General features: G+C 34.1%; 1 protein-coding gene across 1 annotated transcript in view; it reads left to right on the forward strand.

Moving 5' to 3' along the window:
* Positions 1-18,005, forward strand: part of si:ch211-196i2.1 (collagen alpha-1(I) chain) — a 108,002-nt gene that overhangs the window by 72,726 nt on the left and 17,271 nt on the right. Inside the window, exons 8-26 of the mRNA XM_056446109.1 lie at positions 2,355-2,399; positions 6,718-6,837; positions 9,522-9,560; positions 9,644-9,697; positions 9,855-9,908; positions 13,540-13,647; positions 13,818-13,871; positions 14,013-14,066; positions 14,597-14,641; positions 14,795-14,848; positions 14,943-14,987; positions 15,170-15,223; positions 15,306-15,350; positions 15,435-15,488; positions 15,662-15,706; positions 15,970-16,023; positions 16,270-16,314; positions 16,387-16,440; positions 16,805-16,912. Coding sequence (XP_056302084.1) covers positions 2,355-2,399; positions 6,718-6,837; positions 9,522-9,560; positions 9,644-9,697; positions 9,855-9,908; positions 13,540-13,647; positions 13,818-13,871; positions 14,013-14,066; positions 14,597-14,641; positions 14,795-14,848; positions 14,943-14,987; positions 15,170-15,223; positions 15,306-15,350; positions 15,435-15,488; positions 15,662-15,706; positions 15,970-16,023; positions 16,270-16,314; positions 16,387-16,440; positions 16,805-16,912 — 1,131 coding nt within the window. The remainder of the gene's footprint in view (positions 1-2,354; positions 2,400-6,717; positions 6,838-9,521; positions 9,561-9,643; positions 9,698-9,854; positions 9,909-13,539; positions 13,648-13,817; positions 13,872-14,012; positions 14,067-14,596; positions 14,642-14,794; positions 14,849-14,942; positions 14,988-15,169; positions 15,224-15,305; positions 15,351-15,434; positions 15,489-15,661; positions 15,707-15,969; positions 16,024-16,269; positions 16,315-16,386; positions 16,441-16,804; positions 16,913-18,005) is intronic.

An 18,005-nucleotide genomic window follows, 5' to 3' on the forward strand; every position in this document is an offset into this window, starting at 1 on the left:
CTTCAGAATCTCGCCGGATGTAGTAAGTCATCCGGGTACTTCCCGCATACTGATTTTCGAATTCTATGAATTTGGACATACTACTCGGCTCGCATACTGATTTTTAGCGTACTGTATAGTATGGCAGTATGTGGTTTCGGACACAACTATCATCTCTGCATGTTAGTCTAGAACTCTCACTATCCACTAAATCACTTGAAACCTCAACTCTACAACATGGGCTTTAATACCTCAATTTACTTAACGATTTCTTTGCTGAAGCTGTTTCAGAGCAATACATAAAACTGGCCACTAGGTGTCACTGTAGAGAAGCACATTTGCTTTGACTGTTTCAGTTTTTTATAAAGCCTCACTTTGCCCACCATTAATACATACAGGGAAATCTTGAAGCGTAGTCAGGTAAGGCGGCAGACATCGTAAACAAGAAAACAAGGTAAGGGTCAAACACAGAAAGACTAAACAAGGAAAACGCTTCGCAATATTACAGGGTATAAACCAAAAAGACTCAGCAATGTGTATGACAAAGTGAGCAGTCTATATTGTCTAAGTAATCAGTCCTTGAGCAGCTCCCCGCTCTGTGTGTGTAATCAACGGTAAATCGGAACAGGTGTGTGTGAGGTGCATGACAGGATTTGTATTTTATAAGGTAAAAGGATTGTAGTCTAAGTGTAAGTGAATGTTTACCATCGATCTGCAAGCCTGGGTTACTGGTGATCATGACAGAAGTACTACATTTAGTTTCAGAAGGAAATCTATATGTCAGATGATATAGTTTACAGCTAAGGTATAAAAAAATACATAAGAGCGACACAGTGGCTCAGTGGTTATCACTGTTGCCTCACAGCAAGAAGGTCGCTGTTTTGAGTCCCGGCTGGGTCAGTCGGCATTTCTGTGTGGAGTTGGCATGTTCTCTCAGTTTCCCCCACAGTCCAAAGTTGCTAAAGGTGAATTGAATAAACTAAATTGGTCGTAGTGAATGTGTGTGAATGAGAGTGTACAGGTGTTTCCCAGTAAAGAGTTGCAGCTGGAAGGGCATCCGCTGCGTAAAACATATGCTGGATAAGTTGGTGGCTCATTTCGCTGTGGCGACCCCTGATGAAAATAGGAACTAAGCCAAAGGAAAATGAATGAATGAATGAACAAAGTGAATGAATGAATGAATGAATAAAAATAAATAAATAAATAACATAAAATCACCAAATCACATACAATAATACAAATACTAAAACAAAAAAACTTTTACTTTTCAGAAGGAAATCTATATGTTAGATGATATAGATTGCAGTTAAGGTATAAAATAAAATAAAAAAATAAAAATAAAAAAATAAATAAAATAACTAAAAGTAAATAAGAATAAATTTAAAAATATAAAATAAATAAAACTAAATAAATAAATAAAACAAAACAAATAAATATAACATAAATAAATAAATAAATAAATAAATAAATAAATAATAAAATTAAAAATAATAATAATAATAATAAATAAATAAATAAAGCACATAGAGTAATACAAATACAAGTACTACATTTAGTTTTCGGAAGGAAATCTATATGTCAGATCATATAATTTGCTGTTAAGAAATAAAAATAAATAAAATATATATAAATAAATAAATGACTGAAATAAAATAAATAAATAAAAATGACCATAGCAGTACATAGAATAAAAAAACTAAAAGTAAGAAAAGTTTGTATAAATAGAATAAATGATAAAATAACCATGTCCACATTCTAATAAATACTCTGTAATGGAAAATAATGTTGGTCCAGTAAAGATGGCCATATTTTATTTTCAAGGCCAAATTTTATAGTTTGTATTTCTCTCTTTTCACAACCTGTTTAGTGTCATAAAGTCACATTCATTTTTATTGTTTGTGCAATCTGAAAAAAAAAAGCTCTGTTGTTGTAAATCAGCGTTGGGTCAAATATGAACAAACATTACTGTTGGGTTAAAAGTGTCATTTAAATTTGAATTGATTTGGCTGTGAAGGGTGTGAATGGTTTTTAATGCAAAACATACAAACCGGTTGTCATCTTGCAGGAAGCCAGCTTTGATGTGATGGTTTAAATGCTTAAGTTTAATTTTAACAATGTGCTCATATTACCCTGGTCAGAGTGCTACTAAAATTAATGACTTTTATTAGCTAGTTTGGCCTCTGAACTCTGAATAGTTGTTTTATTGAGTATAGTTATTTTTTTTAATCCTGTTTATTATTGCTTGTTTATCCTTTCTGTCAGCGATACATTTGTTAAATGTGCTTGGTTGCTGTTAAAAATAACAGCTGTTCTTATTTTGTTTGTTTTGTTGTTGCTTATACATTTGTTTTTTTTTTTTTAAATCTCATATGTAGGGGTGTCCTGGGAATGCTGGCTATCCTGGACCCAAAGGAGATAAGGTATGCTAATCAGAGAGTGTTTACTATCGAGAAATGTATTGGAATGGTCAGTGTAGTGTCACAGTGAATGAAAGCAAGCCGAGGTCATAGAGCTTTACCACTGAAGTTCACTGAAAGTTCGCATGCCTGTGGTCATGACCGTCTCACCTCTTGTGTCTTTTTATGACCTTTGTCACTTCAGAAGACAGCTCTCATTTGTTCGGTCCAAACATAAATCTAAATGCCAGCAGGAGAGCTTGCGAAGACATGCTGACAGACTTACTTTCAATTTTCATGTAGTCACTGGTAAATGATTATGAATTTGGATGTTTCCTCCTATTTATTTTTTATGAATATATTTAACATTCAAAGATTAAAGGTCTCCCATTTATGGAGCGTTTATCAATTCAGCATTCAAAATTTAGTAAACTTTTGTGATATTTGCTAACTGAATTCTGATTGTCTTTCTTGCATTTATCATGTTAATACAAATAAAATGAAATATAATTGTTAATGAAAAATGTCGCAGTTTAGGTATAAAATTATACAATTGCAAAAACGTAATATTAAATAAATAAATAAAGTAAATAAATAAAAGACGTCCATATTTCATTTTTAAAGGCTAAATTAATAGAAGCTTCGATGACGAAAAAGATGGCACGGTGTTTTAGTGGTTACCACTGTCACCTCACAGCAAGAAGGTCGCTGGGTAAACACAAACTGTTTTGTGCCAAAAAATATTCAAATATTAAAGGTCTCTCATTTATGGAGCATTTTACAATTCAGGATTTCAAATTTAGTCAACTTTTGTGATATTTGCAATCTGAATTCTGATTGGTTGTATTTCTAGCATTTAATTGCATACTAAATTGTGACTGATATTTCTTCCATCTCTTTAAAAATCAACAGTCATCTTTAAAATGTAAATATGCATTAGACTTAATAGGGGCCAGTTTAACTTTTAGTTCCTAGAAGCATCGAGAGTTGGAGTTGTGTGTTTTGCAATGACAATAAGCAAATTAAAGAACAAAGGTCTACTCATTTATTTAATATTCAATGCAACCCATTAACCAGTGTCAATTAGGTCTCAAAGAAGCAGAGTTGTTAGTGATAAGATGCATGTAATCTACTGAAAACACATGCAAAGTCTAAAATGAGGTAATCCCTTAACTGTCACTGTGCTGCCTTTGGGTGCCTCAAGTTTACTTCACTATATTCCTATTAAATCCTAGTCTAAGCATGACAAACTATATATTGTTGGAGAAGTCTAAGACTACTGAATACATATTCTACCACCATTTTTGTTAGGTAGGAAGAGTAATTGATCAAAACCCATTTAATCTCACGGTCTCACCCATAAACCTGTGGTAACATTTACGGTTACATTTTTAAAAATACCTGTATATTGTTGTATATAAAATAACTATAAATGATATACACTACTGGTCAAAAGTTTGGGATCAGTTTTTTTTTATGTTTTTTTAAAATAAAATCATTTTGTTCATCAAGACAGCATTTATTAAATGTAAAGAAAATGTTAAATTGTTAAATACTTATTTATTCGCTATTTATTTATTGCTTATTGTATGTAGTTTCAAATGAAATTATTACTCCAGTCATTATTGCTTTTATTACTATTATTAATAATAATAATAATAATAATAATTAATATTAGAGTGATTTCTGAAGGATCATGTGACTCATGTGAGTAATGAAGATGAAAATTCACCTTTAAAATCACTGGACTAAATTATTAAATTAAATTATAATCTAATTTTGAACAGTATGCATAAACTATATGTTTCACTTGAAAGCTTAACATTAACGTTTCCAAATCTGGTGATAAATATTACTGAACATCGTAAGGAGCCGTAAAGCATTAGTTTGCTACAGCAATCCAATTTTTTTTCACAATTTCACAATCCACAATTTTTTTAGATGTTTTTAGAGGCTAAATTCAAATCAAATTCCACCAAACTGCCCATACCACATTCGAGTTTGATGTCAACTTTACGAATTTTATCAAATATTCATCAAAAGGTTCTTTAAAACATGCACAGAAATAGGGGGCACCCTTATGTAACCAATAGAAACTGAATGTCATCTGGTGGTGATGTCTGGTACTGCCCCCCAAATAAAAAAAGTTCATTTTTGGAGATATCAACTTTAAATGATTTTTAATTAACATTTGTTAAGGCTAATATGGATTGGAGGGAGAGAAAAAAAGACAAGCACTTAAGACAGAAACCACCAAATGTGTTAAAATATATTAGTCAAGTATACGTCTTGGAATAAAGCACACAAATCTGAAATTTCGCCTTGAAAAGTCATAGCACTACAGGTAGTTGTCTCCAAACTCGTCCGCCTTAAAGCTCCACCCAGGCTGGTTGATTAACACTCCACATTTGCAATTGATTTATCATTTAATCATTACAGGTTTATACTGAGTTGTTCATGAAAATTAAACATCAAATACATTTGATTTCTCATTTGAGAATAAATTTTGATGTATTAATTGATAGTTTGAGCATTTGATTTATCATTTGAGTAGTTGTTTTGAGAGTTTGATTCATTATTTGATCTTTTTAGGCACACGCATTTTCATTTGAATTTTGTTAGGAAAAAACTCCCATAGCTAAAACAGGTTTTGTAAAATACATATAAAATAAAATAAAATAAATGTATTGTTTTAGTATTTTCATAAACTTAAAGGCACATATATTGAGTTTATTTAGTTTCTTTTTGAACTCCATTTGCAATCTGAAATCTGTCTTCTTTAAAATGACACCAAGCATAAATCTATGCATTGAAGTCTTGAAGACTGGCAATCCTTTAAGTTAAACATACTATTTTCATGTCTATGTTCAAAAAATGGGACTTAGAGCATTTAAATCCCTTACTGTCATTCCCACTTTTTGAACATAGACATAAAATGACATGTTCAGCATGAATGATTGCCAGTGATTCAGCTTCTCAAGCTGAAAAATAACTTTCCGCACTTTTTTCATTGCTTCATATTTCACTGTGTCTTTAGCACATCCTGACAGCAGCTGACCTTTAGGCTTTAAATTTGGCATAAAGTGTCATGAACATGGAAAAAATGATCTGATGCAGCATTTTATTGAACTAAAACACAAACTTAACGTTAACGCTATATACATTTGCTCGAGTTTTAGGTCTTTAAAATAAACAAGATTTAAGACTCGTGTGATTTATCAATGCTGCATTTATTTGAACAAAATACAGTAACAAAAAGATACAGTATATTATAACATTTTATTACAATTTAGATCAGAGATGCCCAAAGTAGGGCCCGTGGGCCAAAGCTGGTAACCTTTGATTTGGCCCGCCATCCCATCTGAAATGAGAATGATGGGGAGGTGGTTGGGGTGAATGCCTTTAACCGAGATTGTCATTTCAAATTTATCGTAACCTTTTTTTTTCTTTGTTTTATTGCTGAGAAAAAAAGCCAACTGAAATGAAATGATTCAATTAAATGTTATTTGTGAATCAAACTTTTAAAATGTAAATAAAGGACAATGCACAAGTCATCTATGAGCAAATCAAGGTGAAGGCAGGAGCAGCTTGACTAGTGTATTCAGCATTGAACTCCATTGTGTTTTAAATGGAATTGCTTATGTTTTAACTGTAATAATTCAGTATAAAATGTTAAAAATGATACTGAAGTTATCAGTAGTTAATATGATTTAAAGCAATCTTTAAGGAAATTCCCCTTGGCAAATTTATTGTAACACGGTTTGGTATGTATTTGGCCCACAGCTCTCAAGTTTGGTTTTCGGCCCTTTATAGGAAAAACTTTGGGCACCCCTGATTTAGATGAACAGTTTTCTGTTTTAATGCTAATGTATTTTTATTGCTGTGATGTAAAGAAATTACAAGTCTTCAGTGTCATGTGATCCTTCAGAATGGTTTTGATTAATTCAATGCATCCATGCAAGGGGAAAAATGCTACATTTGAGGGGGGGGGGTTATTTTGTTATTTTGGAAAATTGCAGAGCCTGCGTATTTGCAAGCACTCTTATTTACATCTGGAAAACAGAATGCAATTATAACTTCAGAGTTGAAAGTCAAATAATAATTTATCAGTTATCTGGTGGTGTCTAAACTGAATTGATCTATTATGTACAGTGCTGTTTTACAACATGCGCCATTTGCCTGCTTATACAATACAGATGTGCTATGGAATTTTGTTTTTCGCTCTAACAGCGGAGCTTTCATCACGTTTGATATTGGTTTAGGATTATAATTGTATTAAAGAACAAAGTTTTTATTTTAAAGTAATCCAGTCCTCATTATTGCCACAATATTTTTATTTTAGGGTACCTTTGGTGTTAGAGGTCGTCCAGGTCGCCCTGGATTCCTGGGACCCCCAGGACCACCTGGCCTGCCCACATTCTACCTATGGAGAAACACACCTGAAGACTGGGCTGCATTTCAGGTGAGTTCTGTCTTTTTTAGTTCTGTCTCTGGTTTTATCTGTCAAATGTTCTATCATATGTCCACAAAATGAAACTTTAAAGTGTTAGCCAGTGCACAGCTGTATCTTGTGTAATAGCTCAAAGAAGCACCACAGCCATGATTGAATAAAGATGCCCTCAGAGAAAGAGAAAAGAGAGAAAGAGGAAGGAATTTTGCTCTTGTTGCTGTAATGGGGGTATTTGTTTCTTACAGCCTTTGAACCGCCCCGTACTGTACATCTAAAAAAATCCAAGGGCTTTCTGTACTTTTGCTGCCATATGAGGTCATAAGTTGTTTCTGTAACTGAAGGGGAAAAGCAGGAAGGAGATCCACTTTTTTGCAAGGTCACCTCAACACAATCAATCAGTCTCAGCCTCCATGTCAGTTTCCACTTTGGTATCTATGAAAACATCTCCTCTGCGATAACCGAAACGTCTGTCTAATTAAAAACAGCCTGTGACCTCGCTGCACGTTTTGGGATGTGTGTCCATGTGTGCAAGATGATGCCTTTGTAGTTTACAGGGCAGCTTTTAAGTTTTGAGTCTGGCTGGATGCGAATGGATCATTAAAGCTTAAGTCAGACTAGAATAGCACAGCTATGGCTTTTGCCCTTATTAAAGTGACTGCTCAGAAATATAAAGGTTTAAGAAAAGAAAAGGAGTGACAAAATTATGTGTTTTGAATTTGTAATTAGTGGATTTTTGGAATGATTAACCAGTTAATCTGTCTAAGGATCTAAAGCAGGGGTCTCAAACTGCTGACCCGCGGATCACTTGCGCCCCCCTCCTCCTCCCTCTGGCCCGCAACTGACGTCAAAAATATAATGAGATTCTGTGAGATTAAATCTCTATTATATATTTTTGAATTGTGCAGTCGCATATAACCACTTGTGGTTTTTTTCACATTTTTGCATTTATGAGGAAAAAGCTTTGTTAAGGATGTGACACCTTGCCGTTATGAATGTGACACATGTGAAATCGGCAGTTGTGTGACTTTGGTAAATCAAATATAATTGTTTGAAAACATTGACAGAGACACTTTTGAGTATTTCGGTGTTTTAAAATACAAGCCTGCACAAAAAAACTCAGAAAGGGTTTTGTTATTTTAGTGAAAACCTAATTTTTTCATGGCAAGTTTGACATTTCTATGGAATTGCTCATTAGACACTCAAGAAATTATAAACAAATATTAATCTATGCATATAGCTATAGCTATGCTGCCTTGAAAAGCATTTTAAAAGAAGTGTATCTGTTTGTTTAACAGCTAGTAGACCCATCCTTTCCCTAACTAGAACAGTTTTATATACACAGAGTATCAGATTATAATAATTTCAGCTGTGATGCTAATTTTATAAACATGGATAACCATATGAAATTAGTATCACAGCTGAAATTATTATTATCTGATATTTTGTGAAGCCAAATCTGTTCTAGTTAGCATAACGATGGGTAAACATTGATAATCAGGGCTTGACATTAACACCCGCCAACCCACCAAGAGTAGGTCTGTGAGGGTAGATTACACCTGTGGCGGGTTAGACAGACACCCCCACTAGCCACTTTGGCTGGTTGAAAATAATTTTAAAATTTCCAATGCTGCCTTATCACTAAAGATTAGAATTTTAGTTTAAGACCGTTTGTCGTGTGCAAATGTGCTCTTTAAAATCGGGAAGCAGCACGACTGATAAGTGTCAAAAGAAAGCAGGTAAATATCGAATAAGAGGATGATCAGGTGCGCGGTGAGACACAGGTGATTCTCGCTCACTGACGACAGTGTCGCGCGCACAGCTGACTTAAGCTCCCTCGTCCCGTTTCCTTGCACGAAGCAACCGTCCCTGGAAACGTAACTGATGCAATCGTTTCACTTTGAAATAGAGTGGAAAAAAGGAGTGCTCATGCATGCACAGTCCTGCTTCCTTCAAGAGCTCGAGATTTTTTGTAAGCATCAGCAGTTGCCACTTTCACTTTAACCATACTTTGAACAGATTATTAATGTGCCAGATTATCCTTTCATTGTTGCACACGGAATTTTTTTTACTGGATTTCTTTTGCCTAAATCTTTTTGGTAATATGGTTTAATTATCATCCTTTATAATAACAGATTATCTCTCCATTAATAGTATAGTAACTGGTGATCTTGGACCCTTAGCCTGGACAAACTGCTGTGTGTAGTTCTGGATACATGAGAATATTTTTTAAGTACAATTTTGTTTAATAAAAAGTTATATTTAGCTTGTTTCGACCCATTGCTTTAAATTTTTAGGCAAGGAAATAATTAGTTTGGTTTGGCCAGATTAAAAAAAGGTAAATCCTTAATGTTGAGCCCTAAAAAGTCAAATAAAACTAATTGCAATGCGACACTATGAAACCACAACCTATTTGCTCATGCTCATTGAGCAAGGTCACAACACACACAAAAAAGTTAAATGAGCGAGGAGGCGCATGGAAAAAACACAAAATCTAAAATCAAGTAATTTTAGCATGTCAAAGTCAAATTTATGCATATAGTATATATTTTCCCAACAACAAAATTGTGGCTAGTGAAATGGCAAGTGGCTAGTAATGGAGAACTACTAACCACAGTGGCTGGTGATCAAAAAAGTCAATGTCAAGTGCTGTTGATAATCATATGATGATTACATCTCTCTTTCTCTCTGTCCTCCAGCAAACATCTTTCTTCCAGCTTCTCCTTGCAGGCTGGCCTGTAAGTATGTAGTTCATCTTTGTGAGGTTGCTTATATTTCTGAACATGACTCTGACTCTGTTCTGTTTCCTGTGAGCTTGTAGAGAGCGCAAGGTCTGCCTGGTCCGGAAGGAGAGATGGGTAAACCTGGAGCACAGGTGAGGCAGATCACGTCAGTCTGTCTATAGCAGCTGCTTTAATAAAGCTTTGATGAGGCTCAGCGACACCTGTGTTATGTAGCTCAATACTTCCTGAGCTCAGATGACAACACCTGCCCTGCTAAATCATCATCTCTGTCTTTACTCTTTCTACTAGGGGCCACCTGGGGAACCAGGTGAACGAGGACCCCCAGGACGAATGGGAGACATGGTAATATCCTAGAGTGCTTTCTAACGCAAAATCATTATTTTATTAGGGGTACTTGCTAGTAGGATAGCTACTAATGTAAGTGTGTATTACAAAAATGTCTTTAATTATGACGTTAGTGTATTCATAATACAAAAAAAATAATAGTTGCAATTGTAAATAGATACACTGGAAAAATGCTTTTCTTACTTGGAGTTTTTGTCTTGTTTCTAGTCTAAATAATAAACAAATCTTATATCAAGAAGCATTTTCTTGACAGGTAAAATACATTGTCTTGTTTTTAGAAATAATATGTGAAAATAAAGTGGGTTTTTCTATAAAAAAAATCTAATAATCTGCAAATGGGGTAAGCAAATGAATCTTATTTCAAATCTTATTCAAATTACTCCATCAGTGGATTGTTTTGCTCATTTTAAGGAAAAACTCACTTAATTTTCACTTGTTATTTCAGAAAACAAGACAATATTTTTACTTGTCTAGAAAATGCTTCTTGACTGAATAATTTTTTTATATTTGAACCAGAAAAAAGACTACAAGTAAGAAAAGCATGCTGTGTACATATTTGCTTTTTTGTCAGAGTGCTTATGTCACCTCAAATTAGAGGCAATTAAGTAGCTGCCCTTTTATTAAACTGTTTGGGAAAGGAAAACACAACCCCTCCCATCATTTCTGAGTTTTAACCACAGATATAAACAAGGCTCCTTGTATCTGCATTCCTCGTTGTGGTTTGTTTAATGTGACTGACACTTCACATTTGTGCTTCCTAACTGCTAAACTTAAATGCTGTTAGTGTTTGATTAAGGAGAGTGAACTGTCATACACTCTCAGAGATAAAGGTACGCGAGCTGAAAAAAAGGTACAAATTTGTGGCTAAATGGTCCATATTAATATCTCAAGGGTACATATTAGTTCCTAAAAAGTACAAAAGTGTTCCTTTTAAAATTTTTAGGAACAAATATATACTTTTGAGGTACCAATAAGGTCCCTTCAAGTACAAATGTGTACCTTTTGAAAAGGTAAGACCCCAGTGACAGTGTATGAAGGAGCAGATAGATAGACAGACATACATACAGATAAAAAAAATGATAGTTCAGTTCAAAAAGAACAAAGTTGCATTCATGATTTTGAAGTTTGATATAATCAGTGGTGTAAAGTAACAAATTACAAATACTCAAATTACTGTAAATCGTTTTTTCAGGAATTTTAGTTTACTAAGTCGTTTTACAATTGTGTACTTTTACTTTCCCTTGAGTACTTTTTTAGTGCTGCATCTGTACTTTTTTGTGTTGAAGTCCTTCAGTATGATGCAATTTATAAATACAGCAAATCATCTGGAAGCATTAAAAGTGTCCAAGAAGATGTCCAAAATCCTATTACCCAGAGACTGTTTAGACTGCATGGCAATGATGGGAAGATGAAGGATGTTTACTTTATGATGACTGAAATTGCCAAATGGCCTTAAACAATATTAAAATGCTCTACAGAATATTACGTTTTCACACACATGTACAAATTGCATGTAAATACTCACTACAATGAAAAAAATTATTCAAAGATGATTCCTTGTATTTACTCAATTTTTTATGTTAAGTGGTTGTAAACAATTTATTTGGGCTGAATTTAAACACATTAAGGTGAATATTATTAAATTTAATTTGTTTGTTTAAATTCAACACAAATAAATTGTTTGCAACAGTTGTGCATGCAACACTTTTTACTATTCTTAAATACTTTTAAAATGGCTACTTATACTTTGAGTAATATTTACAGCAGATACTTTTACTTTGCTTGCATTACATTTTTGGGCAAGTAATGGTACTTTTACTTGAGTATAATTTTTCAGTACTCATTCCACCACTGGATATAATAATAAAAAAAGGGGATCAAAAGAGAAGACTATTTTAGCTCTCTATGTGAAGCCATAGAAATGGACACATTTTGCCAAAACATCCACAATTTACAGTCTTCCAGCAAAGATGAAGTTTTTATCCAAGTTTACAATAAATTTCTAACAAATATAATGCCGTTTTTGTCGTGCAGCATGATTTTGAACAGGATTTAAATTTTAATGCCACAGGCAGATGACAAGAGAGATGCTACCAATGTGGATATACTCATAGAAACCATTGTGTTCAAATTTTAAAGATCTGCACTTGTTGTTCGCTGAGCAACCCCCATAACTAACAGTAGCGATTGTAGCCTGTATGTGAGTGGGTCTGTATGTTATAAATAGTATCATGGTCCTTATTTTCTTATTTTATTTATTTTTTATCTGAATGGTTTAAGATCTGCCAGTGCAGGTTTCTCTTTGAGGTCAGTGTATTGCTAAATAAATTCAAATTCAAATAGTGGCCAGTCACAGACATGTGGTTTTGTCTGCGGTCACTTTTAGCTCAGAGAATAAGTCTTATTTTTCAGTCTGGCCACACAACTGCTTGCTTGCTTCTCACTGCACATTGGATCTGATGAATGCCTCCAGGTGGTGCTGCTGTTTCTTAAGGGCAAGCCACAAATAATTTTATATTGATAAATTCCCCCAGCTTTTTTTGACCTAAGGTTAGGAAATCAATCCCAGGTTGCTTTGGCTGCATTTTTATGGCAAGGCAGAATGCACTGATTAGTTATCTTGGCATATATCTGATTTTTAATTCTGCCTGTTTAAATTTACAAGACATTATGGAATGTGTTTACATTAACAATGTGCTTTATGATGGAAACAGCACTATATACAGTAAAGTGGCGTTAAGTTAATAATAAAGGTTTTTAGTAGCGATATTTACTATTAAAACCACTGAATGTAATTTCTTGGTTGACAAAACATAACAAGAATGCAATGAAACAATCCATATGTTATTTTGTTTTTATTAAACTATTCAACTGTCACTCTACATTCCACTTCAGTGCTTTCCACTTCACCTTTAGAGATGTTTCAGTGCAATTTAACTGTTTAAAGCTATTCTAAATGAACATTTAAAGTCATGTCAAATCTAAATTTATAATGTATAATTTGCTAGCGCACATTGTTATTGTTTAGGTGAACAATTAACCTGTGCCATTTAATTAACTGAAAAAAAAAAAACAGTTTTGGTCATCTTTAATTAAAATCTGACCATTTGGAGAGGTGGTCCTTCCGTGTTGACATCAGTTTGACGAAAAAAAAAGTCTTCAGCCACAATATTCTTAACCATGCCCCTCTTATTGTTAGTTTGCTATGACAGAATAATATGCAAAAAGAAAGCCCCGCCCCCTACTCAATATTCCATTTCAGATGGAAGTACATCAATACTCAAAAGGGTATGATCTGCACTAATTGAGTAATTGCATTATATATCACACACTTTGGGGATAAAACCACAAACATTTGGCCTTAACACCTTTTTCAGATACATCAATGCTAAAATAAATGTCTAAGCACTTTCTGTTTCACATGGACTTTAAATTTATGTCTAGCACCCATCTATTCTCCAAGTGTAGAAAGTCCTCTGGAGAAAGTGTAGACTCACTGTAAGCACATAGCACTGAAAGTCTATTAGACATTACAATATATAGCACCAGGTAAAGAAACTTCATGCATTTATGATTCACATGTATATTTTCTATATTTATAAGGATATTATTCTGTGCGGTTCTGCAGGGTGACCGTGGTCCTAAAGGTGTGGTTGGAAGAGCAGGAGTCTATGGAAGAGATGGAGAGAACGGGCAGGACGGCCCTCAGGGGCCTTCAGGGATTCCAGGACCAAAGGTCAGGTATACAGTATACATTACACAGTGCATTACAGTACGTACATGACTCTTGTAAAACTGCTATCCTTACTTCTTCATTTTGACACAGGTAAACTATTTATAATTCAAATCTGTGTGATATTTTGTGAAACCTCTGTGATTTGATTAGTTTTAATTTCTTACACACAGGGTCCTCTGGGTTATAAAGGTGAATCAGGCTCACATGGAGAGAAAGGAGAGGAGGTAAGCAAGTTATGATTGGTGAAATGTAGTTTGAAACTAAAATATAATAGGTTGAATCCTATGATGAACTAAGGTCATCTGTTGCATTGAACTTGGAATGTCATTTAGAAAAAGAATAAAGAGTTTTTGTTTCATTTTCAGGGCATTATTGGATCTGAGGGTCCGTGTGGAGATATGGGGAAACCTGGTGAGAAAGTAAGTCATGATTAAACCAACAGTCAATAAATGCACCCCAGTTATAGGTTGCAGTGTTTGAGATTATAGTATATATGTCGCCATCTAGTGGCCGTGCAAACAACAGACACTTTATGTATGAAGAGTTCAGATGCAAAAACCTCTAAATGCCATCTGAAATTTTCCTCTCAAAGGAGCATTTTTATCAGGATCCTGTGTGTAGGTTCAGTAATATCACATTTATGGCAAAGAATAAGTTCTTTTCCTGGTCTTTAAAGTAAAATAACCTAACACAAACAAAGGAGGCTGGGAAAAATGTTCATTTTCGATGAAAAATTGAGATGGCACTTAGAGGTTTTTGCATTAATTTTTTATATATATATATATATATATATATATATATATATATATATATATATATATATATATATATATATATATATATATATATATATATATATATATATATACACACATATATACACACAGTATTTGGATATGATACAGTTGTACCATTTTTGAAAAATGTAACCTGTGATTCACATTTACAGGGTTCAAAAGGAACACCTGGTACTTCTGGTGCTGTTGGTCCTCCTGTAAGTCATTAAATATGACTGCAACATTTTTCTTTGAACAAAATAAACAAGACTTGTTCTTTTTTTACTGTACATCTGACTTGGTCATTTAGATGTACGTTTTCCTTTCATAATAATATTATATTGACTGATTGTATTTGATTTCTTCTTCAGGGTCCACAAGGCATAAGAGGGATGGAGGGCCTTGAAGGGCATCCAGGACCAGATGTCAGTAAACTCAAAATATACTATATTTTTGGGGTATATGGGTATATTTTCGCATCATCTAGTTATATTTACCTATTATTGTTCATGTTTACAGGGGGAGGATGGGATAAATGGACCACCGGGTCTTTCAGGTGCCCCAGTAAGTAATAGAGAATTTCAGAAATAGTGACTCCCCAAAATCCACAATATAATATATTAAACACAACTGACAAGTATACTGTGCTTCCTGTTTAAAATAAATTACTTTCCTTGTCATTATTATACCATATTTGATTTTACTTTTCATGAAAGATTTTAGTATTTCTTTAAATTTGTTTGCAGGGAGCTCCTGGTTGGACAGGTTTGATTGGTGCCCAGGGGGCTAATGGGTCTCGTGTAAGTTTATAGTCTCTTTTTTTCCAAATGTTCCTAACCAGATCATTCTTGACATGTTAACAGTTTTGCCTTTATTTTACAGGGGGAACCTGGGCCTTCTGGAGCTGTTGGCCTTCAAGGACCACAGGTATCCTATTATTTATTATTTTGGACCAAAGTAAGGTTGCTGACTATTGACCTCTACGTAATCTACAGTAAATGTCATTATTAGGGGCCCCAGGGATTAGAAGGACAGATCGGACCTCCAGGACAAAGGGGTCCACAGGTAAATGTTTAAATATGTTTTATTACACTGAATGTAAGAGATGGATATAACTAGAGGCATTTTATTTTACATAGATGCCTGCAAGCTGATACTTACAGTATGTGATTAGCCCTTGATTGACTTTAACTTTTTTTTATCTACATTCTTATCTATTATCTATTTTTCTGTGCTAGGGGTTGTCAGGCCGAGAGGGTTTACATGGTCCTAAAGGAGAGCCTGTAAGTACTCTTTTCTCACAGAGTGAACTGTTTAAATTGATTTTGTCTTCCTAATGCAAATAATTAATATGATCACAAACTCAATCTTTCAAATGTTTGGGGTCAGTAAGAGTTTTGAATAGTATAAAATCATTAGCAAGATATTTAATGTGTTCCATTTGATCATTAAATTCTTCCTTTTTGACTAAAATTATTTAATTATTTCAGTAAAAAAGAAGAATATTTAAAGGATACTTCACCTTATTGTTCCTGTTTATTTACAGGGTCCTGTAGGACCAGTTGGTATCAGAGGGGATCCAGGATTTGAAGGATTAAAGGTAAAAGTTAAACTAATATGTATTGTAAATAACATAATGGAATTGTCATATACTTGTTTATTGCATTGTTGTTATTCACTGTTATTCATGAGTACATGAACAATTTCAACCAGATTACTTCGTATAGCAAAAAAAATACACATTTTTGTAACTCCTTTAAATGTAACCAGGATAACTTGGTTTCTCTCAGCAAATGGTTAATTAAAGACTTTCAGAATCTTGCTAATATTTAATTTTTTATTTTAGGGTGTTTTAGGAACACACGGTCCAAAAGGTTTCACTGGTATCAAAGTAAGCTCATGCAATTTCTATTTTAACCCATCTTGACCTTATATCGGCTCTAATGGCTTTAATCTTTTTAAGGGTAACAGAGGACCTGATGGAGACCAAGGGGACATTGGACCTAAAGGAAACAAAGTAAACAAATTTGAATATGAGTTACATTATATAAGAAGTACATAGGACATATAGTTCAGATGCAAATAGCCCATAAGTGCCATAATTTTCTTCTAAAATATGCATTTTTCCCAGGCTGTTTCTCAGGCTGTTTCACTTTTATGGCAAAGAATATGTTATTTTTTATTCCCTTTAAAGTGAAATAACTAAACATAAACATATGAGGCTGATTAAAAATGCTGAAAATTTTCAGGTGGCACTTAAGAGTTTTTTTTGCATCTGAACTCTTCATATGTTCCCTCCATTGTATATTAATGTTAATATTTTTAATAGGTTGCTACCCTCATGATATGTCACTTGTTAAAAATTACTTTTATCCTCTCAGGGTGCTAGAGGAGAAGCAGGTGTACAGGGCATTCAAGGTGAACAGGGACCGATAGGCTTTCCTGGCTTTCCAGGCATCAGAGGCCCACCAGGACCACATGGAAACCAGGTATAAAACCCAGTTTACACTAATACATTTTAGTTTTAAAGCGCATAAGTTTTACTACGGTTACGCCATCCATCCACACTATGCCGGAATTTCCGAGCACCGAAAACTTTTTGAGCTTTTTGAAAATGCTGAAGATGCTCTTTTCATTTTAAAATGCTGCTGCTCCATGTTAGTGTGGATAGGGGAAAACGGAGAAATCTGAAAACGGAGGCGTGGCTGCAGACATTCACCTATATGATTGGGGCTTTTTCCTCAGTATTAAGTAGCCTAAACAAAGTTCAGTCTTGCATCCTTTTCTTGTAAGTTCAGACTTCACAAGTTTGATATACTCCCGAGGACACGTTGGGTAAATCTTCAAAGGGAACAGTGTACTTTATAACCTCATTCACATCGCCTTGGCTACGTTGTTTCACTATCTTAACAATAAAATGAAAACATGATATAAGGAACTGCCTATTTGTGTAGCGTTGTGTAACTGGCTGCATGTTTAGAAACGCTAGGTAAAACGGCAGTGTGGATGCAGTAAACGGCAGTGTGGATGCAGATCATTTTCATTCTAAAATGCCGTTTTAAAAAATAAAACGTATTAGTTTCACTAATATCGCTTCACTTATATGACTTAGGGTGTGTTCACACTTGTTATTTGGATTTATTTGTTTATTCAGTCTGGAACAAAAAAAAATACATTTGGTGCTTGTTTGCTTAGCATCCATGCTGTATTTTTCAAGGCTGATGTTAAAGATAAAAAAGCACACAAATGAAGATACGCTGGCCGCTTAACTGTAATGGGTAACATCATGGCTATAATGATGGGGAAAAAGCATCCTTGAGTACTCTGTACATTGCATTATGTCGTCTTGTGACGTAATGACCTGTTCAGTTCATTTAGATCTAGCTGGTTTAAGTTGCATTAAAATTTCAATTGAACCACAAATACAGTAAGATTTATAGAGAACCAATATAGAGATCCCCTCTTTTCAGCAGTCACACGTTTTCAACTAACCTGCACTAACAGAGTAATTACACAAGAGTTTGTTTACTACCAAACCTGCTAAGTGTCAACATACCTTAGACATATTTTCCTAAATAGTGA

Source organism: Danio aesculapii, chromosome 21, assembly GCF_903798145.1.
Source record: "Danio aesculapii chromosome 21, fDanAes4.1, whole genome shotgun sequence".
Lineage (NCBI taxonomy): Eukaryota > Metazoa > Chordata > Actinopteri > Cypriniformes > Danionidae > Danio > Danio aesculapii.